Below are 26,517 nucleotides of genomic sequence, written 5' to 3' on the forward strand. Positions count from 1 at the left end.
GATCAACCCAGTATTTTGACTGATAATATTTTCTATTATTATTATTGTTGTTGTTATTGTCATTATCGGCGTTGTTGTCAAAATATTTCTGCTTGATTTCCAGTATACATTCATTCTATGGAAACGTCTGAATCTAAAATTCATTTCAGCTAGCAAAGCTTACAACTGAAGATATGAAAGTTGTGTCCAATATGAAGTATTTGGGCGGCCTAGACACCAAAAAGGCTTCAAGGGGGAGTTTTTCTCTCAAATTTGATGCTCAGAAGGTAAATTTTATTTTAATTTTCATGTCTTTCACTTTTACCCAACTTATGATTTTCGTTTCACATTTATCTTCAGAAGAAGCATGCAGCTAGGAAAGAGCGGGAGGATGAGGATGAAACATGGCAATTGTCACGATTCTACCCCATGATAGAGGTAAATAGAAGATTATCTAAGCTGAGTTGTTATTTAATTTCTTGAAAGAAATTGGATTCACGAAGTTAAGGTGAGTTTTAAAATGATGCGATCAACATATGATTTGTAAGGATCCCTTTCATGAGTGATTTTTAAATGGTATGCATAATATGTTTCTCATATGTAGTCTAGTTCTTTTATATGGCTATCCATTACCATTTATTTAGACAGATTCAGACCCCGTAGTGCAAATTAGAATCGCTAATTAAAAGTTAAAAGTTTAATTAATAATTCCGATGGAGAGATTATTCTGTACAGAGACCAGACGGCGAGAACCGTCCGAATTTGTTGCGCTTTTATGATAGGAAACACTTGTAGATCTCAAGTATTTCCTATCAATCTTTGGAAAACAGCTAGAATTCTTCACAAACAGTTCGCCAAAATCACGAAAGCAGTAGATAATTTGTATTATTTGATGAAATGAAAATGGAAAATAGCAAGATATAATTGATCCTCTATTCGAGAGGATGATCGATCTCTCCCAAATCTCTAGTGCCGCTAAAGCCCAAAGAAAAACCTAAATCTTGAAGATCTCCAATTTCAGCCAAATTCAAGATACCCTAACCTAGAAAAACAAAGTGTTTAATGTATATAAATCAAAAGAAAATCCCTAAATAGTCCCTACATTCAAATTTCCCTCTTAATTCCCCCAAAATTATTTCCTATTTGGCTCCCAAAAGCACGCGGCTCGTGCTGCTGTAGCAGGAGGCGGAGAGCACCCGCCCCGTTCGCGGCTGGGTCGGTCCCGCGTGGACTGGTCCAATGGACCAGTCTAACAATACTCCCCTCCCAAAGATCCACCTTGTCCTCAAGTTGAAAATATGCTCGTGTTCCCGTGGAGGTGGTCATCCTTGAGGTGGCTGAAAAACCTTACCGAATTGCTGAAAGGGCTGTACTGAAAGAGAAACATCCCCTCCCTCCTTCAATCTGATCACATCCAACTTGTGTAGTCCCACCATATAATCTTCCCCCACCTCCTGTATGTCCCCAACCATGGTCTTAAGTAATGTCATGGCTTTGGATAACCTTGCATCTCCCCTTATAACCATCTTTCTCCCATCTACCATTAATTCCATCGTGAGTGCTCCCCAATTGTCCTTGGTTTCCCCTAAGGTTTGCAACCATTTCATCCTTAGGATGACATCAGTACTTCCTAACTCTAGTGGGAGAAAGTCCTCCCTTACATAAATCCCTTGGATGGTCAACACGACTCCGCCTTTCTCCACCTTCCTTGTACCAATCATCACCCCATAACAACTAGTGTCCACCAATTTCACTCCTAGTTGGTTGACGACATGAGTGGAAATGAAATTATGGGTAGCCCCACTGTCAATCAAAACAACCACCTCCATGTCTGCTATTTCCCCCTTCACCTCCATCGTATGATTCGAAGTGAATCATACTACTGAATTCAGGAAAACCTCGGCCAAATCCAAATGCAACTTCTCCTCCATCTCTTCCTCTAACTCCCCCTCACCTCCCTCCTCAATTTCTTCGTTATCACAGATGATGAGAACTTGAAGAGTTCGGTACTTGCACCAATGTCCTGGTGTATATTTCTCCTCGCACCTGAAACACAATCCCTTTGCCCTCCTCTCCTTCTCTGTCAGCCTCTTGAAAATTTTCCCACTCCCTCCTGCTAGCTTCTTCTTGGTGGTCTTATTAATATTGCCTGATGCAGGCCCCTTGGAAGCTAGAAGAGTGGTCGTCGTCCTATAAGAGCCTCTTGAGTTGTTTCTCCTAGCTCCCTTCTCTAGATTCTTCTGATTTTCCACTAGTTGGGCCAACTTCATGCCTCCCCCAAATCACGAGGCGTCAAAACATTCACTGCTGCTCGGATCTCTGCCTTCAACCCCTTCATGAAGTTTCCCTCTAATACTATATTTGATAATCGCTCCACCCTACTGGCTAGGTGCTCAAACTGCTCTCGGTAGTCTGCTATTGATCCCTCCTGTGCCAGAGCAAAGAACTGTCTCCTAGCTCCCTTCTCTAGATTCTTCTGATTTTCCACTAGTTGGGCCAACTTCATGGCCTCCCCCAAATCACGAGGCGTTGAGAGTCAACATGCTGCTCGGATCTCTGCCTTCAACCCCTTCATGAAGTTTTCCTCTAATACTATATTTGATAATCGCTCCACCCTACTGGCTAGGTGCTCAAACTGCTCTCGGTAGTCTGCTATTGATCCCTCCTGTGCCAGAGCAAAGAACTGTTCATAGAAATCTCCTCCTCAATCGGTTTGGAAACGTTTTATTATGCAGTCCTTGAATTCCATCTAGTCCCTGATAGGTCTCCTCTTATCTCTTCACTAGTACCATGACAGTGCCTTTCCCTTCAAACATAGGCCTGCTACTATCAGCTTCTCCTCCTCAGTTAGCCCATTAACGACAAAGTAGCTCTCCACCTTATAGATCCACCCATACGCATCCTCCCCCTCGAAGATAAACATCTTCAACTTCCTCACCTTCTGATCTCCACCATTCCTCCTTATTCATCCATAGCTTCCCCTCTCCCAAGTCCCAAGTGCTCGACCCACCCCACGTCTCCCAGTTTTCCCTTGCCCTGCCATAGCCCAAACCCCCTTCGAATTCCCCTCTTCTTCCTTCAAAATTAGCACCTCAACGACCATAATGCCCCTCCCGGCGTTCCCAATCAGCACCCCTTTGCTTCGTCCCTCCATACCCATGCCTTTCCACATACCTACCTCCTCTATCCTCCCTGTGGAAAGGCTCCAGATAGGGTTTCCTTCTTTCTCCCTTCACGATTTTCACCTCATCTTCCTCCCTACGAATTTCAGAATTCATATTTTTTCTTTCCTCCTCTTTTTCCACGGAAGCTACTGTTTGGTTGTGGATTTCCAAATTTTCTTCATCATGTCCCGGAGATCGACTACTTGTCCTTCCATGGAGGAAATCCTTTCCTCCACCATTGTCTTGATTTGGTTCATCTCTCCTTCAAGCCTTTCTTCTAGGGCATCAACTTTCTTGGCCGCTATCTCGATTCGAACTTTTGTAAATCTAAAAATTCCGGATTTGGATTACAAAAACAGTAACTTCGTTCGTTCCCGACCAAAAATCATCCATTGAAATTCACCAAAATCAGCCCACGAATGGTCCCAAGACTTGATTTGATACCAATTTGATAGGAAACACTCTTAGATTTTAAGTATTTCCTATCAATCTTCGGAAAACAGCGAGAATTCTTCACAAACAGTCCGCCAAAACCACAAAAGCAGTAGATAATTTGTATTATTTAATGAAAGGAAAATGAAAAATAGCTAGATACAATTGATCCTCTATTCAAGAGGAGGATCCCAAATCTCTAGACGCCGCTAGAGCCCAAAGAAAAACCTAAATCTCGGAGATCTCCAATTTCAACCAAATTCAAGATGCTCTAACCCTAGGAAAACAAAGTGTTTAATGCATACAAATCAAAAGGAAATCCCTAAACATTCCCCATATTCAAATTTCCCTCTTAATTCCCCCAAAATTCTTTCCTATTTGGCTCCCGAAAGCATGCGGCTCGTACGGCTATAGTAGGAGGCGGAGAGCGCCCGCCCCATTCGCGGTTAGGCCGGTCTCGCGTGGACCGGTCCAATGGACTGGTCTAACATTTTATTACCCTTTTGCTGCGCTTTTGCAAATATTCAGTTAAAGGGAATCAAATATACAATTATGAATGCACTTTTGCTGAGTATTTGCTGCGCTTTTACAAAAGGTCAGCAAAAGTGTAGTAAATATTCAATTAGTAAGATATTTTCTACGCTTTAGCTGCATTTTTGTTACCTTTGGATTTGACCCGGTTAGGAAAGTAGATGTATTAGATTTGACTTATGTTAAGAAAGGTAGTGATAGACCTAAAAAGACTTGGTTAGAAAATATTAGAAATAACCTTTATTTATTAGATTTAAATGAGAATTTAACTTTTAACTGGCCACAATGCAGAAAAAGGATTCATACAGCTAACCCCGCATAGTGGGATAAAGGCTTGATGTTGTTTGTTGTTAAGGTAGGTAACGCAACTCCCAAATGCCCCATATTCTACCCGTCAAACCTACTATATACCATTATGTCGTTGAAAAATACAACCACAAACCTTCGCGGAATACCCTATTAATCAGAGACTGAAAAGTGGCTGGTGTGTTAGTGAGGCCAAAAGGCATCACCAAGAACTCATAATATCCCTTGTGTGTCTTGAAAGTTGTCTTATGGGTGTCTCTTGGTCGCATTATGATCTGGTGGTACCTGAATTTCAAGTTGATCTTGGAGAATATCATAAATCCATACAACTCATCTAACTGCTCATCAATGACTTGTATGGGAAACTTGTCTGGAATAGTTTCCTTGTTCAGGGCATAGTAGTCTACATAAAACCTCCAACTTTCATCCTTCTTCACCAACAATACAAGACTAGAGAAAGGGCTTTCTAATGGGGGAGACTCCTTCCTTTAGATTATTTCAACTTCAAGCATCTCCCGAATCAGTCTCTTAATCTCATCCTTCTGGATACGAGAGTAGCAGTATGGCCGAACACTAATGGGGGAGACTCCTTCCTTTAGAATAATAGAGTGTTCTCCCGTGGGGGTGGCATGGCAATCCCTAGGGAAGCTGGAAACACCTCTTGGAACTGTTGAAGAAGTGGTGGGATAATGTCTGGAATGTCCTCTATCTCCTCTGCCTCTCTTCCCACCAAACTCTGGAGCTCCACCAAGAATCCCCCTCCTTTCCCTTATATGGCATGAACCATGGTTTTTAAAGAAATCATTGCTTTGGATAAGCTGAGGTCTCCCTTAATTACCACCTTTCTCCCCTCCTCCTGCTAATGTCTTCCAGCTTACCTTGGGGTCCCCCAAGATTTGTAGTCATTTCATTCCAAAAATCAAATCAGTACTTCAAAACTCCAATGAAAGAAAATCATCCTTGATGTGAATCCCCTGCAACTCTACCACCAAACCCTGAAAAGGCCCTCTACTCTTCTCCACCTTTCATGTGTCTATCATCACTCTAAAACATCTCGTGTCCACCAATTTCAACCCCAGTTTGTCTACCATATGGTTCGATATGAAATTGTGTGTAGCCCCACTATCCACCAGCATCGCAACTGCCTCTCAGGGTGAATCCCACCACAAAGTTTATTGAAACTTTAGCCACCTCCATGTGTAAGGGCTCCTCTTCCCTTGATGCATCTGCCTCATCTACCTCCTCATCACACACAAAGAGAACCTGCAAGGTAGGACCATGTCCCGGTGTAAATTTATCATCATATCTCAAACATAACCCCTTAGCCCTCTTGTCTTGCAGCTCAGTATCAATCAGTCACTTGAAGTTCCCTCCCTGTCGGACTCCCAAATCGCCCTCTTTTGGATCCTCCATTTGAACTGGTATAGTTTACACCCTAGGTGCCAGGAAAGTCGTTGTCATGTAGTAAGAACCTCCCAAATTGATTCATTTACCACACCTCTATACTAAATTCTTGTCCTCAATCAGTTGAGTTAACTCCATTGTCTTTCCCAAGTCACGGAACCTTGCCACCCGCACCGCTGCTCTTAACTCTGGTTTGAGGCCTTTCATGAAATTGCTCGCCAACACTGTCTCCGGTAACCTTCCTACCCTTTCTAACAAAAGCTCAAATCTTTCCCAATATTATATCACAGTGTCTACCTGTGTCAATGCAAAGAATTGCTCATAGTATTGCCCATCCTGCTTTGCTTGGAAACACTCCAACAAGCAGTCCTTAAACTCCTCCCACGAATGGATCAGGTATCTTGTCTCTCTCCATTTGTACCATGTCAGTGTCTTCCCCTCAAGACATAGAATTGTTGTCATAAGTCTCTTACCTTCTATTAGCTCATTCACCGCAAAGTATCCCTCCACTTGGGCAGCATTTTATCTTTTAAGTGCCTTAGATATACTAAAAGTCCAAAGTCATACCTTAGGCGCACAACTTGATTAGTTAAACGAGAATTTGACTTTTAATAGGACACAATGGAGAAAAAGGATTCATGTAGCCGACCCCACGTAGTGGGATAAAGGCTTGATGTTGTTGTTGTTGTTGTAGTAATGTCTCCTCTTTTAAATTTGTCTACATTGATGGAGCACTAATTTTTTCATCCTTGTTTTTCTTGAATTGGCAATAGGGTGGCTCTTTAAGCTCTTCTTTTAGCTATTTAGGCTTTTCCAGTTCTTGTTACTCTTGACTCATTGCTCTTTTGGATGTCTTTGGCCAGCCCATGGTACACAATTATGTAACTATGCACGATCTTGACCATTCTGTGATCGCTTTTACTTTGGTAGAGTCAATCCTGATGATTAAATTTTGGTACATCAACATATTTGGCGCTGGTGTGTCAGACTTGGGTTGTATTTCTTGCTTGGTGGTCCTCTTTATTGGAAATCATTGTGACTCATTGAAGAGTGATGCATGCTCCTCAGTTAGCTTCTACATCTGTAATTCACCTTCTTTACCTAAGGCAACAAGAATATGGCTTCTCCTTTCTTCTTAACAAACCGGACAAACATCAACAAGATTTTTGGCATATAATATTCATAAGTCTATCTACTTGCTCTATTATTAATATGTTTGTCTTTAGTATATTGTAGCCTTTTTTATTAGAAATACCTTTCCTTCCTTTATGAGATGATACTAATAAGGTTGTTAATGTAGCATCCCATACTTATAATGAAGGTCTAAGTTGTTGAAGATGACTATACATTTGTCAAATGAAATAATCTTGCATATTATCTCATTGATATAATCCTTAGTAATTGAAAATCTTAAGCAGCCTTGTCGACCAATCTTCATCTCTAATCCTTTATGAATACAACTCAAAGGTTAATGATTTGTATGGGTTAAGTTGTCTAACTTTTTAAATTTAGATTGATAAATTAAAGTTCTTTTAAGTGTTGGTATTGATAATAGCATTGATCATCTCTTGCGTGACTTGCATCCTTAGATCAAAATCTCCTCTCATGTTTCCGTACTTTAGAATGACCTCCCTACTATATCCTTGGGTCTTCATCAAAGATAGAGATGGGTTCGCCTTGTCCTTTGAACTTAGCATAATGTTGCCCACTAGCAATAATTTTGTTTTTTCCCACCCTTATTCTACTTTTTGTGGAAGAGTTCAAAGTACACTTTCTAGCATTTTTCTATGGTGAGATTAAGCATCCGAGAATCGTTGCAAAACTTCCCAAAACATTAGTTCTGCAAGAGGAAAGTCCCTTCTTTGGATGGTTCTTGGGCCATCTTGCTTTTACTTTGGTTGAGCTTCATGATAGGAAAGAGGTGGAGTTCATTAGTCATTTGAGAGAAAAGCTGAAGGTGTATTTCTTAAGCATTTGTACGTCCCCTACATAACTCCCAAATTCACTACTTGTCTCTTGAAGTCAGTGATATAATCCTAAACATATTATCCTTAATGTTGTGTCAAACTGTCATTTCTTCAATCCTCAGTACAAGTAGAACTTACTAAGTATTAGTTGCTTGAACTATACCAAGGTTATTTTATAATGACTATTTCCTTTTAAGTGAAATTTCCATAAAGCTTAAGCACGATTGCTTAATTTATATCATGCAAACACCACTTTTTCATACGTATTTTCCAATTAAATTATTTATTGTGCAAATGCAACAGTTTCTATTGGCTATTATGTAATGGGAAATTTTTCTATGAGAAAATTTGTGTAGAAATTTTTCTGTAAGAAAATTTCATTTGTTAGGTTGTTATGTGCATATTTTTATTAAACTAACTGTTGAGTTTCCTTGTGTTCTATTTTGGGGTTTGTTAGTTCTCCTGTGGTAGAGTGTACAATTAATGCTGTTTCTCAGGAGCTGGTTGAGAAGCTTAGCAAGGGAGAGCTTCAAAAGAATGAGTTTCCATACATCAATGAACCCACTCCTATTAAGCAAGAGGGCCCGAATACAAGTGAACCTGCACAAACGGGTTCAAACCAGGCTCGTCACTCCAAATCTAGGCGAACCCCAACATGGGCTAAACAACGTGTTTCTGATGATGGCAATTCAAGGTACTCTCTCAAAGCAAATTCAACTCCAGTAGTAAGAAAATGCAATTTCAGTTCCCGATTACTTCATTATATTGTCTTTGAAAATACTGTGATACTTGTATTGGGCTATTATTTTCTTATTGCTTTGCAAAAATTTATTTAATGGAAAGTTGATTTTTATAGTGTAGTAGTTGTGAGGAAACTACTATATTTTTTCAAAATAAAAATTTATAATACTCGCATCAATTTTCAAGCAAGTTGGTTTTTCACAACAGTTTTACAACTGTCTTTACAAGATGTTGTTGACCCAAATAAATCTTTTGTCTATTACTTTCTTATAATTTTGTTTTTGTAGCGATTCTGTGTTGGGAAATGCGTCTTCTGATTTCAAGAGAATGGGGCAACGGATTTTTGTTTTTGTTATTGGTGGTGCTACTAGATCCGAGGTAAAAACAAGTTTTTGCTTAAAATTATATCTTGCTTGTAGTGATCGTAATGATTTCCTTCCACTCATTTTTCTTACAGTTAAGATCAGCTCACAAACTTACCGGGAAAGTTAAGAGAGAAGTTATCCTTGGATCTTCTAGTTTAGATGATCCTACACAGTTTATCACGGTGAGCTAAAATATCTAATCTTTTGTTAAAAAAATATTAATTGGACCTATGCTTTTATCCTTTAACATTATAATATTGAACGTTGTACTGGAAAAAATGATGCATTAGGTGTTTAAAGTTTCGACTATATGTGGGGTCTATTTCGGTCACCTGAAGCAACTTAACCTTAAACTCGAATCAGCCTCCTCTTATTTAAGGCATTGTTTGGGGCAGCTTTTGTACTGCTTTTTAAAATGACTTTTATGTACAAAAATTTTAAATTCAAAAAAAATTTTGTACTAAAAAGTTGTTTTAGAAAGCAAGAAGAAAGTCATCTTAAACGAAGCCTAAATTGATATAAAGCAAAATTAAAGTTTAGGCCACATAACATAGAATAAGATCCTATCAAAAGATTCGGCAACATGGATCACTTTTTTTTTTGGTTATTATCCTGTCTGCTTTTTCTGTGATTTTGTCATGCTAGAACTGTTTTTTGTAATTTTATATGAGAATCTTCATTTTTTTTTTTAATATAAGAACACTCCATTTGAGATAAGTAGCTTGAGATATTGTGAACATGCATATAATATATACTTACTGCCTCATTCTGCCTTCATTTTTTGTGCTTTGCAGAAAATGAAGCTACTTAGCTCTAAAGATGTGTCTGGAAGTGCTAATCAAATGCGAACGAGTATCTTCAATTTTTAGCAATTGTCAGGAAACGTTATTGGCAAGAACTAGAGGTTGCCTCTCTCTCATTTGTTACATCCAGAATTTTTTGTTTTCTAGTTAGCTTTAAATGATATTGAACAAGTATTTTATTATTTTGATTGAAAATTGCATAATATGTATACAGCTGGTTATACAAGTAACAATTTCATTATTGTGATCATGATGACCATTTTCTATAACTGCAGTTACTAATAAAACTGAAAGGAATGTAGACCTGTATGCTCTTAGCTTCAAGATTTGCATAATTTTGTAATATGTTTGAATCACACACTATGCAAAATTTCTCGCAAATTTCCAATATGTTTGCATCACACCCTATGAAACAATGGAAACAAAAAAGGATATGATGCAATTGAGTTTTAAAACCTTGCATTCAGCAAATAAAGTTGACAAATGAAGATGTGAAGTATCCAATTAGGAGTATTTGGCTGGTCAAGACAAAAAAAATCAACTAATAAAGCTTTTCTCTCAAATTTAAGTATTGATTTGTCTCATGCTATGTGAAAAATATGATGTGAAAAACTAAATGATCCCCCATTTCTGGGGTGGGTACCTCTTCTAGGTTAGTCGAGAATTAGTCACACCGTCAAGCCCCCTTTCCCCTTTCAGGGGTGGCAGCTGGTGGATCCCCCGTTACAAAAAAAAATTAAATGATTATTCCCATAAAAAACGAGTTTTGCTGATAATGTCAATTAGCCTTTGAGCAAAACCTCCCCAACATTGATCTCCTTACAAGTGAGAATGACTAACCTTCAAACGATCACTTCCATCCATATCTCTCTTTTTTTCTATAATATAACTAAAAATATATAGATGCATTCACCCAAAATTACACATTTTTTGTCATCATGTTCACTTCTGCTTATACATTTTCCTTATTAAGATCATGTACACTTTGGGGAGTTGCAGCAACGAATTGCAGGGCATAGCCAAAAGGCTCAATTTCCATATTAAATTTTGTGATATAAAACAAGTTGAAGACGCACAAACTCCAACAAAGAATAAATTTCTGTAGTCATGGGATGAGAAATATCTCCCACAACAAACTCATGAACAACACCACCCAGCTCAATCCAACTGCAACCCGGGATCTTTCTCATCTCTCTTTGCGTCATGATCATTCTAAATCGGTTAACATTATCCCACGACAAAGTACTAGCATAAATATTCGAAAGCAAAACATAAAAACTGGAGTCACAAAAGCCTACTTGTATTGATTCTTCTGCAACCCTTTGGCCCATTATAAGGTCTCCATGGTTCCTGCAAGCACTCAGCAAAGATCTCCAAATAATATCATTTGGCAACATAGGCATCTCTTCAATCATCTTCCATGCATCTTCTAGCCTACCAGCCCTGCCTACAATATCCACCATGCACCCATAGTGTTGCACCTTAGGCTCCAATTTGCAAACATTTTTCATAGTTTCAAAACACTTGAGGCCTTCATCAACTAAACCTGCATGGCTGCAAGCATTAAGAACTCCAATGAATGTAATGTCATCAGGCTTCAGTAAGAGGTTATCCATGACATGGAAGAGCTCAAGAGCTAGCTCCCCGTAGCCGTGAATAGCAAGCCCGCCTATGATAGCATTCCAGTGATCCACTGTATCGCCCGAGGCCTCAAAAACCAGCAGAGCATCTTCCAGTTGGCAGCATCCTTCCTACCATTCATCGCGTGACCGTGAATAATAGAGTTCCAGGACACGGAGTCCCTCTGCGGCAAGTTCACAGTGACCGCAGCGAGAGTAGAACCCGATAAGACAGTTATGAAGATACAGCTCCGCGGCAAGGTTAGACTTGAGGACGACGGCGTGCACCTGGAGGCCAATGGGTAAAGAAGGGTTCTCGAAGCTGGCCTTGAGGAGTAGAGAGACGGAGAAGCGGTCGGCGGTGATGCCAGCGGCGAGCATAAGCACGAAGGAGAGTGCGGCGGCGGGAGGATCAGTTGATGATTTGATGATAGCGTTCCATAGGAAAGGGTTGTCTCGGGAGTGGATGGGGATGGAGGAAAAGAAGATGCGGAGGGCAAGGAGGCGGATAGGAGGGTCAGGGAAAGAGCAGAGCCGGAGGATGAGGCCTACGGCGGCGGGAGGAGTCCGGCGGTGATGAAGCGGGCGTGAAGTTGGTTAGCGTCGCGGAGAGTCCGGCATTTTGGGAGAGTGTTACCCCGTCGCACCTAATAATTTTTCGTTAGAGAGAGGAGAAGGATCAGTGGGCGGGTGGGAGCCCGCGCAGGCGAGCATGGTCGTCATAGATTTTTTTTTTAATAGAATTTTTACATGCATAACATCCAAAACATACCTATAATTCAAATATCTTTCTCTTGATAAAAAATAACACTCCGTCAACTCTATGAATATCCCCACCTCGATCCTATCTTTTCCGCGCAAAATCCCTTATATTCTTCTTCGTTGGAATGTCTACCCCGACCATGCCTTTCGCGCACGAAACCCCTATCTTCTTTTTCACTCGAGTATTTGACTTTCGTGTTTGGAGTGAGTGCCGCTCTCCTTATCCATCCCGTGCGAACAACCTAACTGAGTGGAATATGTGTCTGACATCTCATGTGATCAACCAAATCGAGAAGACCTCCCTTCACCTCGGCAAATTATTGGGTCAGGTGACCGAACGCAGAGATAGGTTCGGATAATAATAAAATATTATTTTAAAATTAGCGCAACTAAAGCGCAACTAAAGCGCAACCAAAGCGCAACTAAAGCGCAACCAAAGCGCAACCAAAGCGCAACTAAAGCGCAACTAAAGCGCAACCAAAGCGCAACTAAAGCGCAACCAAAGCGCAACTAAAGCGCAACCAAAGCGCAACTAAAGCGCAAGTCAAAAAGCGCAACTAAAGCGCAAGGTGACGCGGCAAATTTTTATTGGCTGTCCGAACTTATCTTTTGGCTCCGGTCACCTACACCCCAATAATTTGCCCTTCACCTCTTCTTCGCTCAAGCAAATGCTCACTTTGAGCTCTATTTATTCATTCTTCTCCATTTCTTAGTTGTTGTCACTTTGAACATATATCTATTATCTCTGCTTTATTATTATGTGGGGCTGGAAGAAACAATACAAGTTTCTTTCTCACTGTTTAAAGATAACCTTCATTTAATCACTCTTATTATAGCTAATTCATTTAGATAGCATTGCTACTTAGAACTTGCAGAGTTTCACGGGCCATATATGAAATTGACAAAGAAGGAACTTAAATAATAAAATAATAAACCATCTCAAATAATATCAATTTATGTAGCTTCTGAAAAACTATCTTTTTTTTTTTTTCTTTTGAGTAATGGCTTTGCATAGGTTCGGGCGATGATACTAATGTTTTCTCAAAATCAATTTGGATTCATGCGTTAGGTCGACTGTTAGCCATACATTTATTAAGAGGTTTGATGGAGAAATATAGAGAAAATAAGGAGGTATATTATATATTATTATTGATTTAGAAAAAGCATATGATAAAGTTTCAAGAGAAGTGCTATGGAGAGTTCTTGAAAAGAAAGGAGTTAATAATGCTTATATTCAAATCATTAAAGATATGTATGCATGAGCGATTACTTGTGTTCAAACACAAGTGGTTGACAAGTATTTCCCTATTCAGTGGGTTACATCAAGGATCGGCCTTAAGCCCATATCTTTTTGCTTTAGTCATAGATGTTCTCACTAGACATGCCAATAGGATGTACCTGTATATGTTTTTTTGCTGATGATTTCTTCCTTGTTGATAAGACTAGAGAGGGAGTTGAAAGTAAACTTGAATTATGGAGGTCAACATTAGAGACTAGAGATTTTCGCTTGAGTAGATCTAAAACGGAATATATTGAGTGTAATTTTAATAGTAATCGACCTAGTGAGGGGATTGTGACTTTGGGCGATCAAGTCATTAATATCTTGGATTTATTGTTCAGAGTGATGGTGAAATAGATGGGGATATTATCAGCAGAATTCAAGTTGGATGGTTGAAGTGGAGGAATTCATCAGGCTTGTTGTGTGATAGAAAAGTACCCCTCAAACTTAAGGGAAAATTCTATAAGATGGTAGTGAGGCCTGCAATGCTTTATGGTGTTGAATGTTGGCCATTAAAAGAGAAGCATAATATTAAGTTAAGTGTGGCAGAGATGAGGATGCTCAGGTGGATGAGTGGCTTTACCCTTAGAGATAGGATACGAAATGAGCATATACGTGAAAATGTTGGAGTAGCTCCAGTAGAAGATAAGATTAGAGAGAGTCGCCTTAGATGGTTTGGTCGCATAAAACGGCGGCCTTCCAATGACCCGGTTAGGAGAGTAGATGTATTATATTTGACTTATGTTAAGAAAGGTAGAGGCAGACCTAAAAAGACATGGTTAGAAAATATTAGGAATGACCTTTCTTTATTAGATTTAAACGATAATTTGACCTTTAATAGGACACAACGGAGAAAAAGGATTCATGTAGCCGACCCCACGTAGTGGGATAAAGGCTTGATGCTGTTGTTGTTGTGTAGTGTCTTTGCAGCGTCATTCTAGAAGTTTTTGTATGTTGCATTAGTAAGTTGATTTCAGATACTAGATATTGTTACAAAAATCGGAAAAATAACTTAGACAAGTTGTTGTTCTTCACAGAATTGGAGTTTACAGGGTTTGAAATTATATACCCCTTATATCCATTGTATAAGTTTTGTAGTTTAATATTCAAATGTAAACAATTGGATTTAAGTGATACTAATGATTTCCATTCTCGTTATTATTTGCATTCGTTGATATGAATTTGAATAACTTTTGCTTCATTGTCTTCAAATTTGATGGATATTGAAGTGTGTTGAAGGCCTAAAATAGAATGAAATATGTTGCTAGTAGTCAAACAATTATAAAGCTTGAGATAAATTAAATTATTTTATTGTTGTTGAAAGAACAAACTCAATTAGTTTGTCCATAGTTTAGGGGTCATGCCTTTGAGTTACAATATCATATCAATGGAACACCTCCTGAAATTTACATGCCAATTATAAGTGATATTGATGTACTTGACATTCTTAATAATTCTTATGAAAGAAGTTGAATTGAGGTGGTGGTTGTAGTTCAAGAATAATATATGACTCAATCAAAAACTAAAAATGATAACCTGTTAGTGGAAATGCATCATTAAATTTCAAAGAGTAGTGAGGACAATGACATAATGCTAGATGGTTTGTGTGATGGTTTCTCTCTGGCTCATATTGAAGATGCGACACTCTATGTGTAGGATTGTGTTACGAAGATGCAATAAGTTTCAAACAAGCAATTCAATCTAATGCAATTTTACATAACTTTGCTATCAAAATAAAAGCTAGTGACAAATTCAGAGTAATTGCTCTTGCACATAGCGTGGTTCTCCATGGAGAATAGTGGCTTCCTTATGTTTAGATGGTCATTCCTTCGAAGTTAGAAAGTTTCTCTCCACACATTTGTGTCTAGGAGTCAATCTTGCTTGAAACAAGCAAGCTACTACAAGTTGGGTAGCGCATGAAATTAAGGACATTGTGAAGAAGAATCCTGATATTACGCTAAATGACATCAGCAATAACTTGGAGACAACTTTTTGAATATCATTGTCGTACATGAAAATATGGAGGTCTAGAGAATTTGCAAGAGACCTTATGCTCGGCTCAGTAGATGATAATTGTATGTGGGTGTCTGCCTTGAGGTTGGAATTAATAAATAGAAATCCAGGCTCACACATAACATATATGTGTGACATTCATAACAATTAATTCAAATGATTCTTTGTTATAGTTTCAAGGTTTGTATTGATGTGTACATATCTAGTTGGTGTTGATCCATGTCACCTAAATTCTAAGTATTCAAGTGTACTGCTTTCTGTAAATTATTTGGATGACAATAATGGTCTATTTACAATAGCATATGCAGTGGCTGAAAGTGAATCCAAAAAAACATGGGAGTGGTTCAAGAAGAATTTGGCGAAAGTTTTTAATTATGATATCAAACATCTGGCCTCATATCGGATATGGAGAAGGGATTAGGTGAGGCAATAAAGGTTGTATTTCTCGACGCCGAACATAGAATTTGCATGAGACACCTTTTGTAGAATATAAAGAAGTATTTCCGCTGTGATGATAGCCACAAGCTGTATAATTTGGTGTAGAAAGCTGCAAATTTTTATAGTCGGCATGAATTTAATGTTAAAATGCAAGATAAATTCAATACTAGTCCAGACGTTTATTCATATTTAAATTTGTTGACATGCAAGTGGTCCAAGACGACTTTCTTAAATTATATCAAGAATCACTATAACACGAACAACATGTCAAAGTCTTTAATGCATGGGTAGAATAAGTTGGAAGTAAGCCGGAGGTTGATTTAGTCTACATGATTAGAGGGATGAGTAAGGAGCTGAGTACCAAGAGGAAGATAAATTCTAGTTCCTCGAAAGGAGCACTTGTTCCTCATGTAGAGGAATACATCAGAGATTTATCACAAGGAAAGAACATTTTATTTTTAGACAATCCACATTTATGAAAGCTTAAGTTAAGGTTGTCATGAACGTCACGAAGTCGACACATCTTTGGATTCTGGCAATTAATTGGACTCCCCTGCAGGCATAACATTGCTTTAATTGGAACAAAACAATACAACTCATGGCACACCAACATCGGCGAACACTACTACTCGTATAGGTTCGTGTTATGTTTCTATTAGTTAAAAGTTATACTTATTTTGTTTGGCTTAAATATTTTGTTTTATGGATAGAAACAAAATGGCTTATGATGGAGCAATTTCGTCACTACCTGGGAAGGAACTGTGGACTATGGTTAGTGGTGGTGAGCTAGTAGGTGCACCACACTTCGGCCACGTGGAAGACCCAAAAAAAGTTGATTGAAAATTTTCTTAGAAGTTGCAAAGATGACAAAACTAGGCCATAAATATAGTCATTGTAATTTATGGGGGCATCATAGAAGCACTTGCAAAAATCCGTTAATCATGGATGGTTAAAATATTTATGAAGGGAACAAGCATGACGATCAATTGACTAGTACATCGGATTTTCGAGCTAAGCTGCCTATTCGACATTCAAATATTTTAAGCTTGGATTAGAGCTGAAATGTCTTAGTTATCTTTTTAAAAAAACCAATGAAAGTTAACAACCGTTTGTGGGTCATTTTGTATTTTTATATATTTAAATTGCACTTATTTTTTTGGAAAGGGCAATGCAAAATTTATATGTAATTTTACTAAAAATGTCTTCAATTAAAGAACTTCCCATTTTTAAAAAAATTTGTGTTCGAGTCAAATATTTTATTAATGAAAGATAAATTTTATAAAAGGCTAAAAATGTCATATATTAGATAAAATTATATCAATTAAAAAGCTTAATTTAATTAAAATCACTAAAAAGTTTATATTTTATATCTCATATTTTAAGAGTTAGTATATATCAAATAAAAAACCGTCCAAAATCTAACTGAAATGGCTCATTCAACTTGTTCGGCTGAATTTTAAAAAGATTATATTAATAATATACCTACGCACGTCACTGGCATCCAATCGTAAGATTTGTGCGAGGCAGAAGGGCCTAAGCTGTAATTCATATAAAGGCTGCCGTAAGCTGAAAGAAAAAAAACAAAGAGTGCCTCAGCATTTGTCGATACTCGCTTGCCTCAGCATTTGTCGATACTCGATAGCGCTAAGAGTTAAAATTGAAACTAGATCTTTGGCTCGGATGGAAGGAGTTTTGATGTAGTGGATCGTCGGAAGAATTGACCTGCAAAAAGGATTTCGATCCCAATTCAGGAAAGAAGGCAAACACAAAGTTTAAGGAACCATTTAGTTAAGATGCTCTGCATCATTCTCCCCTTGCGTTAAGAGGATTATTATCTCCCTTCCGACAACGCGTCTCGACGGAGTCGAGACCTTTTTGACGCAAGAAGGTCTGATAAGTTTTTTTACACATTTCATTGCTTGTAAAAAAACTTCAAATGCCCTTCACGTTGCTCATTTGTTTTTCCACCAAGTAGTCCGTCTACATGGCATCCCGAGAAATCTGACATCCGATCGAGATGTCAAGTTTATAAGCCACTTTTGGCGGGAGCTTTGAAAGAGATTGGACACTGATTTGCGCCTTAGTTCTGCATACCATCCTCAAACGGATGGACAGACCGAAGTCGTGAATCGTACGTTGGGAAGCATGCTCCGTTGCCTTGTCCAGGACCACCCGCGGCAGTGGGAAGAAGTCCTAAGTACTACGAAATTTGCATTCAATTCCACTGTAAACCGCTCCACCGGCAAGCCTCCCTTCAATATAGTTTATACCAAAGCTCCTATTATTGTTGTGGATGTAGCTGTCTTCCCAAAATGCAAATCGGGTCCGCAACCAACTTCACCAATCACTACTCCAAAATGCTTGAGGACGTTCATCAGCAGCTTGTGAAGGCCAATTCTAAGTATAAGGAGGCAGCAGATCGCCATCGGAGACAAACCCTGTTCAATGTGGGTGATCTTGTTATGGTTCGCATGCGGAGAGAACGTTTTCCCCCGAGCACCTATAGCAAACTCAGCAGCCGCAAAATCGGTCCTGTCCCCATCATTGCCAAAATCAATAATAATGCATACACGATTGAGTTACCTACTGGCATCAACACGGCTCCAACCTTTAATGTCTCCGACATTTGGCAATATCAGCCCCCGGATACTTCTCCAATTACAATTAGCTCATCGGAGTCGAGCTCTTCTGCTGCCGGGGAGGACTAATGTAGTGCTTAACGTGATCGGGGGTACATCGGAACAGCTCAATCATGCCACACGCTCTCCGTACCAATTCTGTTATCTGGGTGCCAGACTCCTTTTAGCTTGCTTTGCTTTACTTAGTATATTTCACTTACATAATATTAGAAAATAGAAAATACTAGCATATATACGGGTAGTAATGCCTGTAGGAGGAGCTTTTGTTATCTCCAAGAAGAACTTTGTTCTACTGAAGCTTCTCCTTAATCTTACAGAGAGGTGAGACTCTTTGATTTCTTGTTTCAGGTTCTCTTATTTTTCTCCTTGTCTGGAATGCTTCTTGTAGGTCGAGTCTTTCGACGATCCACTACATCATATATAAAGGGTATATTATATCATTCAATGAGCTTTCCCTACTACAGTGCATACATATATAACCCATCTATAGAATATTCTAGAGAAACTTGTAACAAACTAGATAAGCTATTCCTAAGGAGGACTATTAGCTATAATGTTCCACATCATACTAATGTAGTGGATCGTCGGAAGACTCGACCTGCAAGAAGGATTTCGGTTTTCCCAATCCAGGGAAGAAGAAGAAGAAAGCTTTCAAAAGCTTTAAAGAGTATATTATATCATTCAATGAGCTTTCCCTACTACAATGCATACATATATAACCCATCTATAGAACATTCTAGATAAACTTGTAACAAACTAGATAAGCTATTCCTAAGGAGGACTATTAGCTATAATGTTCCACATCATTCTCCCCTTGCGTAAAAAGAGCTCGACTCCGTTCGAGGCTCGTTAATTAGAAGGGAGGTAGGGTGGCAACAAATTCCTGGATCGAAGACTTTGAATGCGGACTTTAAAATTACCACCTGAAGAGGCTTCCCCCAATCCAAGTGATGAACCTTGTGCTCATTTTCATCAAATGAAGAAAGATCTCCAATTCTCTCTGCACCATTACTGTCATCAACTTCGTTGTATTTGCTGCTCATTATCTCACTAGAAGAATTGATAGAGAAGTCACCATAAGCATTCAAAATAACTTTATGAGTGGGAACAATCTTTCTTTTAGCACCAACAATAAACATTACATCAGAAAAGTCCCAACTCTCCAGAAAATTCGGTAGTTCCCATTTACCAAGGCCATCATTATTAATTTCAAGGATTGCAAACTCCTTACCACTCTCCACTTGATACTCTATGCAGCCAACTTTGCTCCAAAGACTAGTGTGATGTTGAGTCAAGGGCAATATAGTGATATTTTTATATCCTACATGCTTGTCCCAACTGCTTAATCCAATAAACTGAACACTAAAGTTTGGCTTTAAATCAAGCCACTGCATAACAAACACTTAGTCCTTGCCCTTGAGATCAGTAATATGGAAGAGAGAACAAATACCACCAGGCCTCATGCCGAGCTCCTTGATTCCTTGCTCCTCAATAGTGGTAGTGGGGCCATAATATGTAAGTACAGTTTCCTATTTTCCTTGCTCCCGTAAGCAGAGCCTGACAGCTCAAATTTGAAATCCCAGCCCTTATTGACATTTCGTCGAACATCTTGTGAGCATTGCAGTGAATAAGCTTTGTCAGTGTACTGCACATCAGTTATTTGCACACCGTTTCTCATAAGTTTCAATCTTAAACTTCATTAGGTCTCCAGGGAACTTTGAAACCGAGAAAATTGATGTTTCATCGTAACACATGGTTGAAACCTGATCTATATTAACTTTTGTCTTCATTAAGCTTCCAAACATAGAAGCATTCATGTTGACCTGATGACAGTCCATATTAAAAGAGTTCTCATGATCCTTCTTTTGGTTTATGTCATTTTTTTCACTAAATAGATCATCAAAAGAAACATATGGGCTGGAATTGGTATTTTTCTTCTCTACATTCTCGTGCACAAAAAATTCAAAACGCGATATCTTACTTTTCTCTTCATCATTTATCCTCCACGGGGTCAAGGAAATGTGTTCGTTCGGTGTTAGGCCATGATCAGCATCTGTCTCACGGTCCAGCAAGTCCGAACTGGAATCTTCATCTTCGTTCATATCCGCATTCGAATCTATATGGGCTTCTGATTGCTCCATTTCATCTTCGAAACTCCACTCGCTGTCGGAAGCAGTCGGCTTTACATAGTCGGTCTTGTCGGGCCGTGGGAGATCAGTTTGGACACAAGATGCGGAATCTTGCTGGGGAGAAAATGCGGCGGGCAGAACTGAAGGTGAAAACGGGGTTGGGGGCGCTGGCCTGTCTCTCGCAGCCTGGTACTGGGTCCATGCATTGGCGGACATGATCCGGTCGCGTGGAGTGCCGAGAAAGCCGCAGGTCCACTGTGTATACAGTAGGCGACGTGCTGTGGGTTGATTGCAGAAGCGAGTAAATCTGATCGGGATAGATCGAGCTCAACACCTGGAGCAAAATCGCGAGAGCAGAGTGGGTTCTCTGTCTGTTGGGGCCGGAGTGGAGTGGGCGGCAACGGAGGAATGGTAACGGCGACGACATTCTCATCTTCCATATTGCCCGAAGGTTTTCTCTAATCCGATCAAGGTTTCTGTCTACCCGATCGAGCGATTCCTTCGATTGAGCTTGATAGAAGGCGATCCGGCTTTGAGCATCGTCGACAGCCCACCTTCCTTGGCGTTGATCGTCGTCGACCGCCAATCTCATTCTGCGGCTTCGATCGTCGTCGACAGCCGACCTTCTTCCGCAGTTCATCGATCTTCACAAGCTCCAGGCTCTGATACCAACTGATGTAGTAGATCGTCGGAAGACTCGGCCTGCAAGAAGGATTTCGATTTTCCCAATCCAGGGAAGAAGAAGAAGAAATCTTCAAAAGCTTTAAAGAGTATATTATATCATTCAATGAGCTTTCCCTACTACAATGCATACATATATAACCGATCTATAGAATATTCTAGAGAAACTTGTAACAAACTAGATAAACTATTCCTAAGGAGGACAATTAGCTATAATGTTCCACATCAAGTTTGAGTCAGCTAACTTTTTTAGATCATTTATATGGAAAAATTATTCTGAGCGGACATTGGACGCCATCTGAAGTAGAATCAGAGTGCGCCACATAATTCTTTGATGTATATCTTGGTTGTATATCAATGTGTATTGGGTGACGTGACGCCCTCTGATTTGTCTCTAGACAGTTCGGTGTCCGCACAGAATAATCTCTCGTTTATTTGACTGTTTTACGATCTTGGTTAGAGTTATCAAAATGTCACTTTAAAAAATTATTGTGAAAGATATCTTGAGCTGAATTCAAAGCGAGAGCTTAGAAATATAGAAAATTCTATAGCTTTGCCCAATTTCAAGGTTGAGAATCTCTGCTAAGAGTCATCATTGCCTGTCTGTCGATGTCCAACCAGTGTCACTTGATCTCAGTATGATGTCCCCCACCATCTAACTATAACCTTTCATCTGTGACATCAAACGATTATTTCTCAGCATGCTAAGCATGTTTGATGTCGTCCAACTACAATTGCCCGACTATTATAACTTGATTGTCAACTTTTGACCACAATCATCGTACACTACTTTTCTATCATTCACTATTCATCAATATGAGATCTATACTTTATAATATTGTCTTCTCAATTTGATTGGAAGAGTGGATTATTATAAATTTTATTTACATAACATATCATTTTACTTGAGCCCATACTTCATTTTCTATGTAAAAACTTGGATATATTATATGATCTGTTTTTTTATCTATATGTTTGTGCAAGATATATCATTGCGCAAAACTATGATGTAAAACTATCACTTTGTTGTCATGAATTTTGTAGCATGCAATAATAGTTAAATGGAATTATGACAATGAAAAACAAAAATGCATGTGAAAGACTACCTCACATCCTTAGTTCCCCCGGTGTAAATGCAATAATTAATAAAATGTTTTTTTTTTCTAACAACAACATGTAATAAAAAATTAAAAAGTTAAGTAAATTTTAATAAATTTGGCTAGTAATTAATTTTATTTTTATGAATTCAAATAATAATTTATCCTAATTTATAAATAGTATCAAGTAATATTAATTTATATTCCAACAAATTCTAAATAGTCATTCATATTTTAGATTATCAAAATCCAATGTTAAATATAAATGATGTCCTTTTAATTGGTTGGGAAGTATGTTGATATAATATAATATATATAATTTTTGCATAATGAATTCTATGATGAAAGTTGAAAAAGCCTTATGAAATAAGAGCTATCTTTAAAAGATTATTTGTTGTATGTTTAATCATACTCATTTGACGAGAGAGGCCTAGAGGCTGAGGAGTTCATAAATCCTAGTGTTGACATCCAAAGTTAGAGTCGAAGCCAATGTTGTGCATCTGCATGCACGATGGGTGATCACGTGTGTTGACATTATTGGCAACAACAAGTGATGAAGTTGATCGACATTAGTGTAACTATGCATTAATGGTCATAGAATCATAGTCGAGTGACATTGATAGTAATCAAAGGATGGTAGTCGGAGAACCAAAATATGTGTCAATCCATCATAACCTAGATATTACAACATATTATATTCAATTGATTACAAGAAAAACTTTTTTATCAAATATCTATTTGAAAATAATTTATGTTATCATTTAGATTTATAATGCAGAGTTACTAAATCATCAATATACATAATAAAGTATAAGTCATCATTTAACACACACACACACACACACACATATATATATATATATACATTTTCCTGAAATATGTAAATATAATAAAGGATGGGGTAAACAACCTAGTATATTAATTGCATGAAACTTACAAAAATATTTAATACACAAAAATAAAAATAATATATATACTAACAACTAGTTTATCAATTAAAAAAAAAACTTGTTGTGTAATAAACTTATATGTTATTGATGTGTATGTCATATACAATATTATGATCAAGGTTATCATTTAAAAATCATGTCATGTAGAGTGTCATATATATCATGTCAGTATTAGTATAAGCAAATTCATGTTATCATGTATATAGTATATTATCACATTGATATAGTATGTTAAGTATTTTGACTAATCATATTATTTCATGTGATATTTTTCATGTATCAATTATAGTAAATCAGGTGCGATATCATATCATATAAATAAGAACAATCACCTTTAGCTCATCAGCACTTAAAATCCCCCATTTTATATCTCTCAATATGTATAGCATTCACCACAATAACTCATGTTTAAAGAAAATTTCATCAACCTAACCTCCCGCTGAAGGTATTATTTCTCAAATATCCCAAAATCTTCTGGTGTAAATATTTTTTACTAAAAATTGGAGGAGTTTGGTTTACACTCAAAATGAACTATTTCACTTTACATTGCATTTACTATCTTTTACTTTGTATCATTTTGTATTTCAACCAAACACCAAAATTTGTAAAACTCCTACATTTGAAATACTTTACATCCTAAAATAATACAACCAAACAGCCCCATAATCACAGAAGGTTAACTAAAATAACTATAAATTTTATTATTATCTTAATTTGATGCAACATATATTTATCAAATGCTTGAATTTATAAGCATTATTCACCTAGTGATATATGCCTTAATAAGAAACATCCAATAAAAATTCAATATGATTATATAAATATGTGCATAATAATTAGTAGAATAATAATAATATAATGCAAGTTACATTGTGACAATTTTTTTAATAGCATATTATGTGTCCAACAAATTTTCAATTTACCCGTCTAATAAAAATGATTTAAGACCCTAAAACTCTTGTTTTCTCTCTCCTTTCTTTTCTTTCTTTTCCATTTTTTTTCCTTTCTTTCTTCACCAGATTAAGAAGCTCAAAATAAATTGACATTGAGGATTCTTGGAATGCTTTGGAGTTACTTAGAAAAATAAAGTTAATGATACTATAAAATTATATAAATTATTTAGTTTTTAGTGTAAAATCTAAATAAATTTTAATATAACTTGAAATCCAGAGCTCCGAAAATTCTGAAAAAAAAAAATAACTACAAAATAATACATGATGAAATATGAATTACAAAATAGAAGCAAATGGTTCGAAAAAATTCGTTGTACTAACATGTGTCGCAATTTTAAATATTTTTAGTTGAATAATCAACCTCTTATTTTCATATCTATAATGTCCATAAAAATAAAAAAATACATGTATTTATAGATTAGAGTCTAATATTCTCTATGATATGATAAAGACTACATTCAAATCAAATATATATAGAATTTATAAAAAAAATATTTGAAGATTATAAGTCAATATATGTATCACAAAAAATTAACGAGAATTGCATCTCTATTTAATATTTATAAATAATTTCGAAGATCAAAATAGCTTAAAAATATATATTTTAGTAGGAATTTTAGACCATCATGTCCATTAAACTTATGTATAAATAATTAAATATATTCAAAGAAACCCGACACTTGAGAGCCTTATGTTATTTTTTTGATTGGAATTTGACCTATATGTATTATGCATAGTCAATGCGATGGTGATTAGAGTATTGTGATCAGGTGATAATAGTAGAAAAATTGTTGTTGGTCCACGGAGGTCAGAGAATTGTAGTCAAGCTAATGTGGTCGGAGGTCCGAAGTTGTGCGATAGTGATCGGATGACTATAGTTGGGTGACAATTGTTGAAGCAACTTTTTTTTTGGCAATGGTGGTTTGGAGGACCATATTTGAGAAACAAAAATTCGAGAACCACAATCAGACAACAATAGTTGGATGAGCATAATTAGGTGATGATGGTCAAAAGATTGTAGTTGAGCAATAGTGGTCAAAGGACTAGAAATAGACAATGGTGGCTAGAAAACCATTGAGGTTGGAAAACTACTGTGAAGCTACAAAGGTTGAAGAATTGTTGTTGGGCGGTGATGGTTGGAGGGCTATAGTTGGGTAATTGATAGTCAGGAGATTGTAGTTGAATGATTATAGCTGAAAATTGGTCCCACGATGTCAGCTAGATGGTGGTCTAACTATGACAATTGAATGATGATGGTTTAATGGTTTGACCATGGTGATCGAGTGATGGTCCAATGGTTACATCCAGTCGATGTTTCAATAGTGATTGTTGGATGATAATCTGTCAGTGCTACACGAATTGAGCTTCCTAATTTTATGAGCCATTGAGCTCTTTTAGTTTGAATATCAAGCCATAGTCCAAGATCTTAGGCTCCCCTTCATGTTTAAAGTGGAGACCTATTTATAAATTTTTGAGTTTGACATGCCCCATCAATGCAGCTGAAAATCTAGAAGAATCAATTGGATATATTAACACTCTCGACCGCCGATTATTCTTTTAGCATTTAAGTGTCTTAATAATATTATATTTATATGATATTGAGTTCATTGGATTCATCTTGTTAAGACACTTAAAATTGACTTTAAGCATGCAAGATTTAGAGATGATTTCTTCCTCTAATGTTATTTCTTGTTTGCTTATTTATGACCTGCCACAATTGTGATTTTGTTATGAAAGTTGTTCATCATCATCATGAATAGCTTACCCCAACTATCTCTAGGGCTACCTTAATAAATTATCCTTCATTTTGTATGTTTATTATTGCCTAACACTATAATACATGAATCATAGTCTATTTAGTTATAGATTTTTATTATTATCCTTTTATCTTCTTGAATATTAATCTTATACACTTTTTCTCATCTATGTTCACATTCACTTACATGTGAATTCAAAATATTAAAATCTCTAATAGTTCCTTATCATTTGATTTGTTAATAATATTGATTGATAATTATCAAATCGACAACCATTTTATTTATTTGATTTTTGTGGGCTCCGAAAATTCGACCCCAACCTCCACCCGCTGATGATTTTTCTTTGGCGAGTTAGTTTTAACTTTAGCCATTGGATCATTGGATGTGGGATATATCTATATATATATATATACTACTATATAAAAGTGGCTTGGGATTCCACTCTTAGCAAATCCGAGCCTTTCATTTTAATTAATTTTAATTATTCAAATCAAATCCTAACCATTCA

The 26,517-nt window shown here is 37.3% G+C and overlaps 1 protein-coding gene and 1 pseudogene across 3 annotated transcripts in view; one reads left to right on the forward strand and one right to left on the reverse strand.

Annotated features, from left to right (window-relative positions):
- The window catches only part of LOC110116657 (protein transport Sec1a), a 55,229-nt gene extending 45,220 nt beyond the window's left edge, over nucleotides 1-10,009 (forward strand). For all 3 annotated transcript variants that reach the window (XM_020850326.2, XM_028696634.1, XM_020850329.2), the window contains 6 exons: nucleotides 150-266; nucleotides 340-417; nucleotides 8,281-8,477; nucleotides 8,812-8,902; nucleotides 8,982-9,071; nucleotides 9,684-10,009. In XM_020850326.2, coding sequence (XP_020705985.1) covers nucleotides 150-266; nucleotides 340-417; nucleotides 8,281-8,477; nucleotides 8,812-8,902; nucleotides 8,982-9,071; nucleotides 9,684-9,758 — 648 coding nt within the window. In that variant the 3' untranslated portion in view covers nucleotides 9,759-10,009. The remainder of the gene's footprint in view (nucleotides 1-149; nucleotides 267-339; nucleotides 418-8,280; nucleotides 8,478-8,811; nucleotides 8,903-8,981; nucleotides 9,072-9,683) is intronic.
- A 434-nt stretch (nucleotides 10,010-10,443) lies between these two features.
- Nucleotides 10,444-15,763, reverse strand: LOC110116665 (annotated as a pseudogene).
- Nucleotides 15,764-26,517: the final 10,754 nt, after the last annotated feature.

The sequence above is a fragment of the Dendrobium catenatum genome, unplaced genomic scaffold (assembly GCF_001605985.2).
Source record: "Dendrobium catenatum unplaced genomic scaffold, ASM160598v2 fragScaff_scaffold_793, whole genome shotgun sequence".
NCBI classification, from domain to species: Eukaryota; Viridiplantae; Streptophyta; class Magnoliopsida; order Asparagales; family Orchidaceae; genus Dendrobium; species Dendrobium catenatum.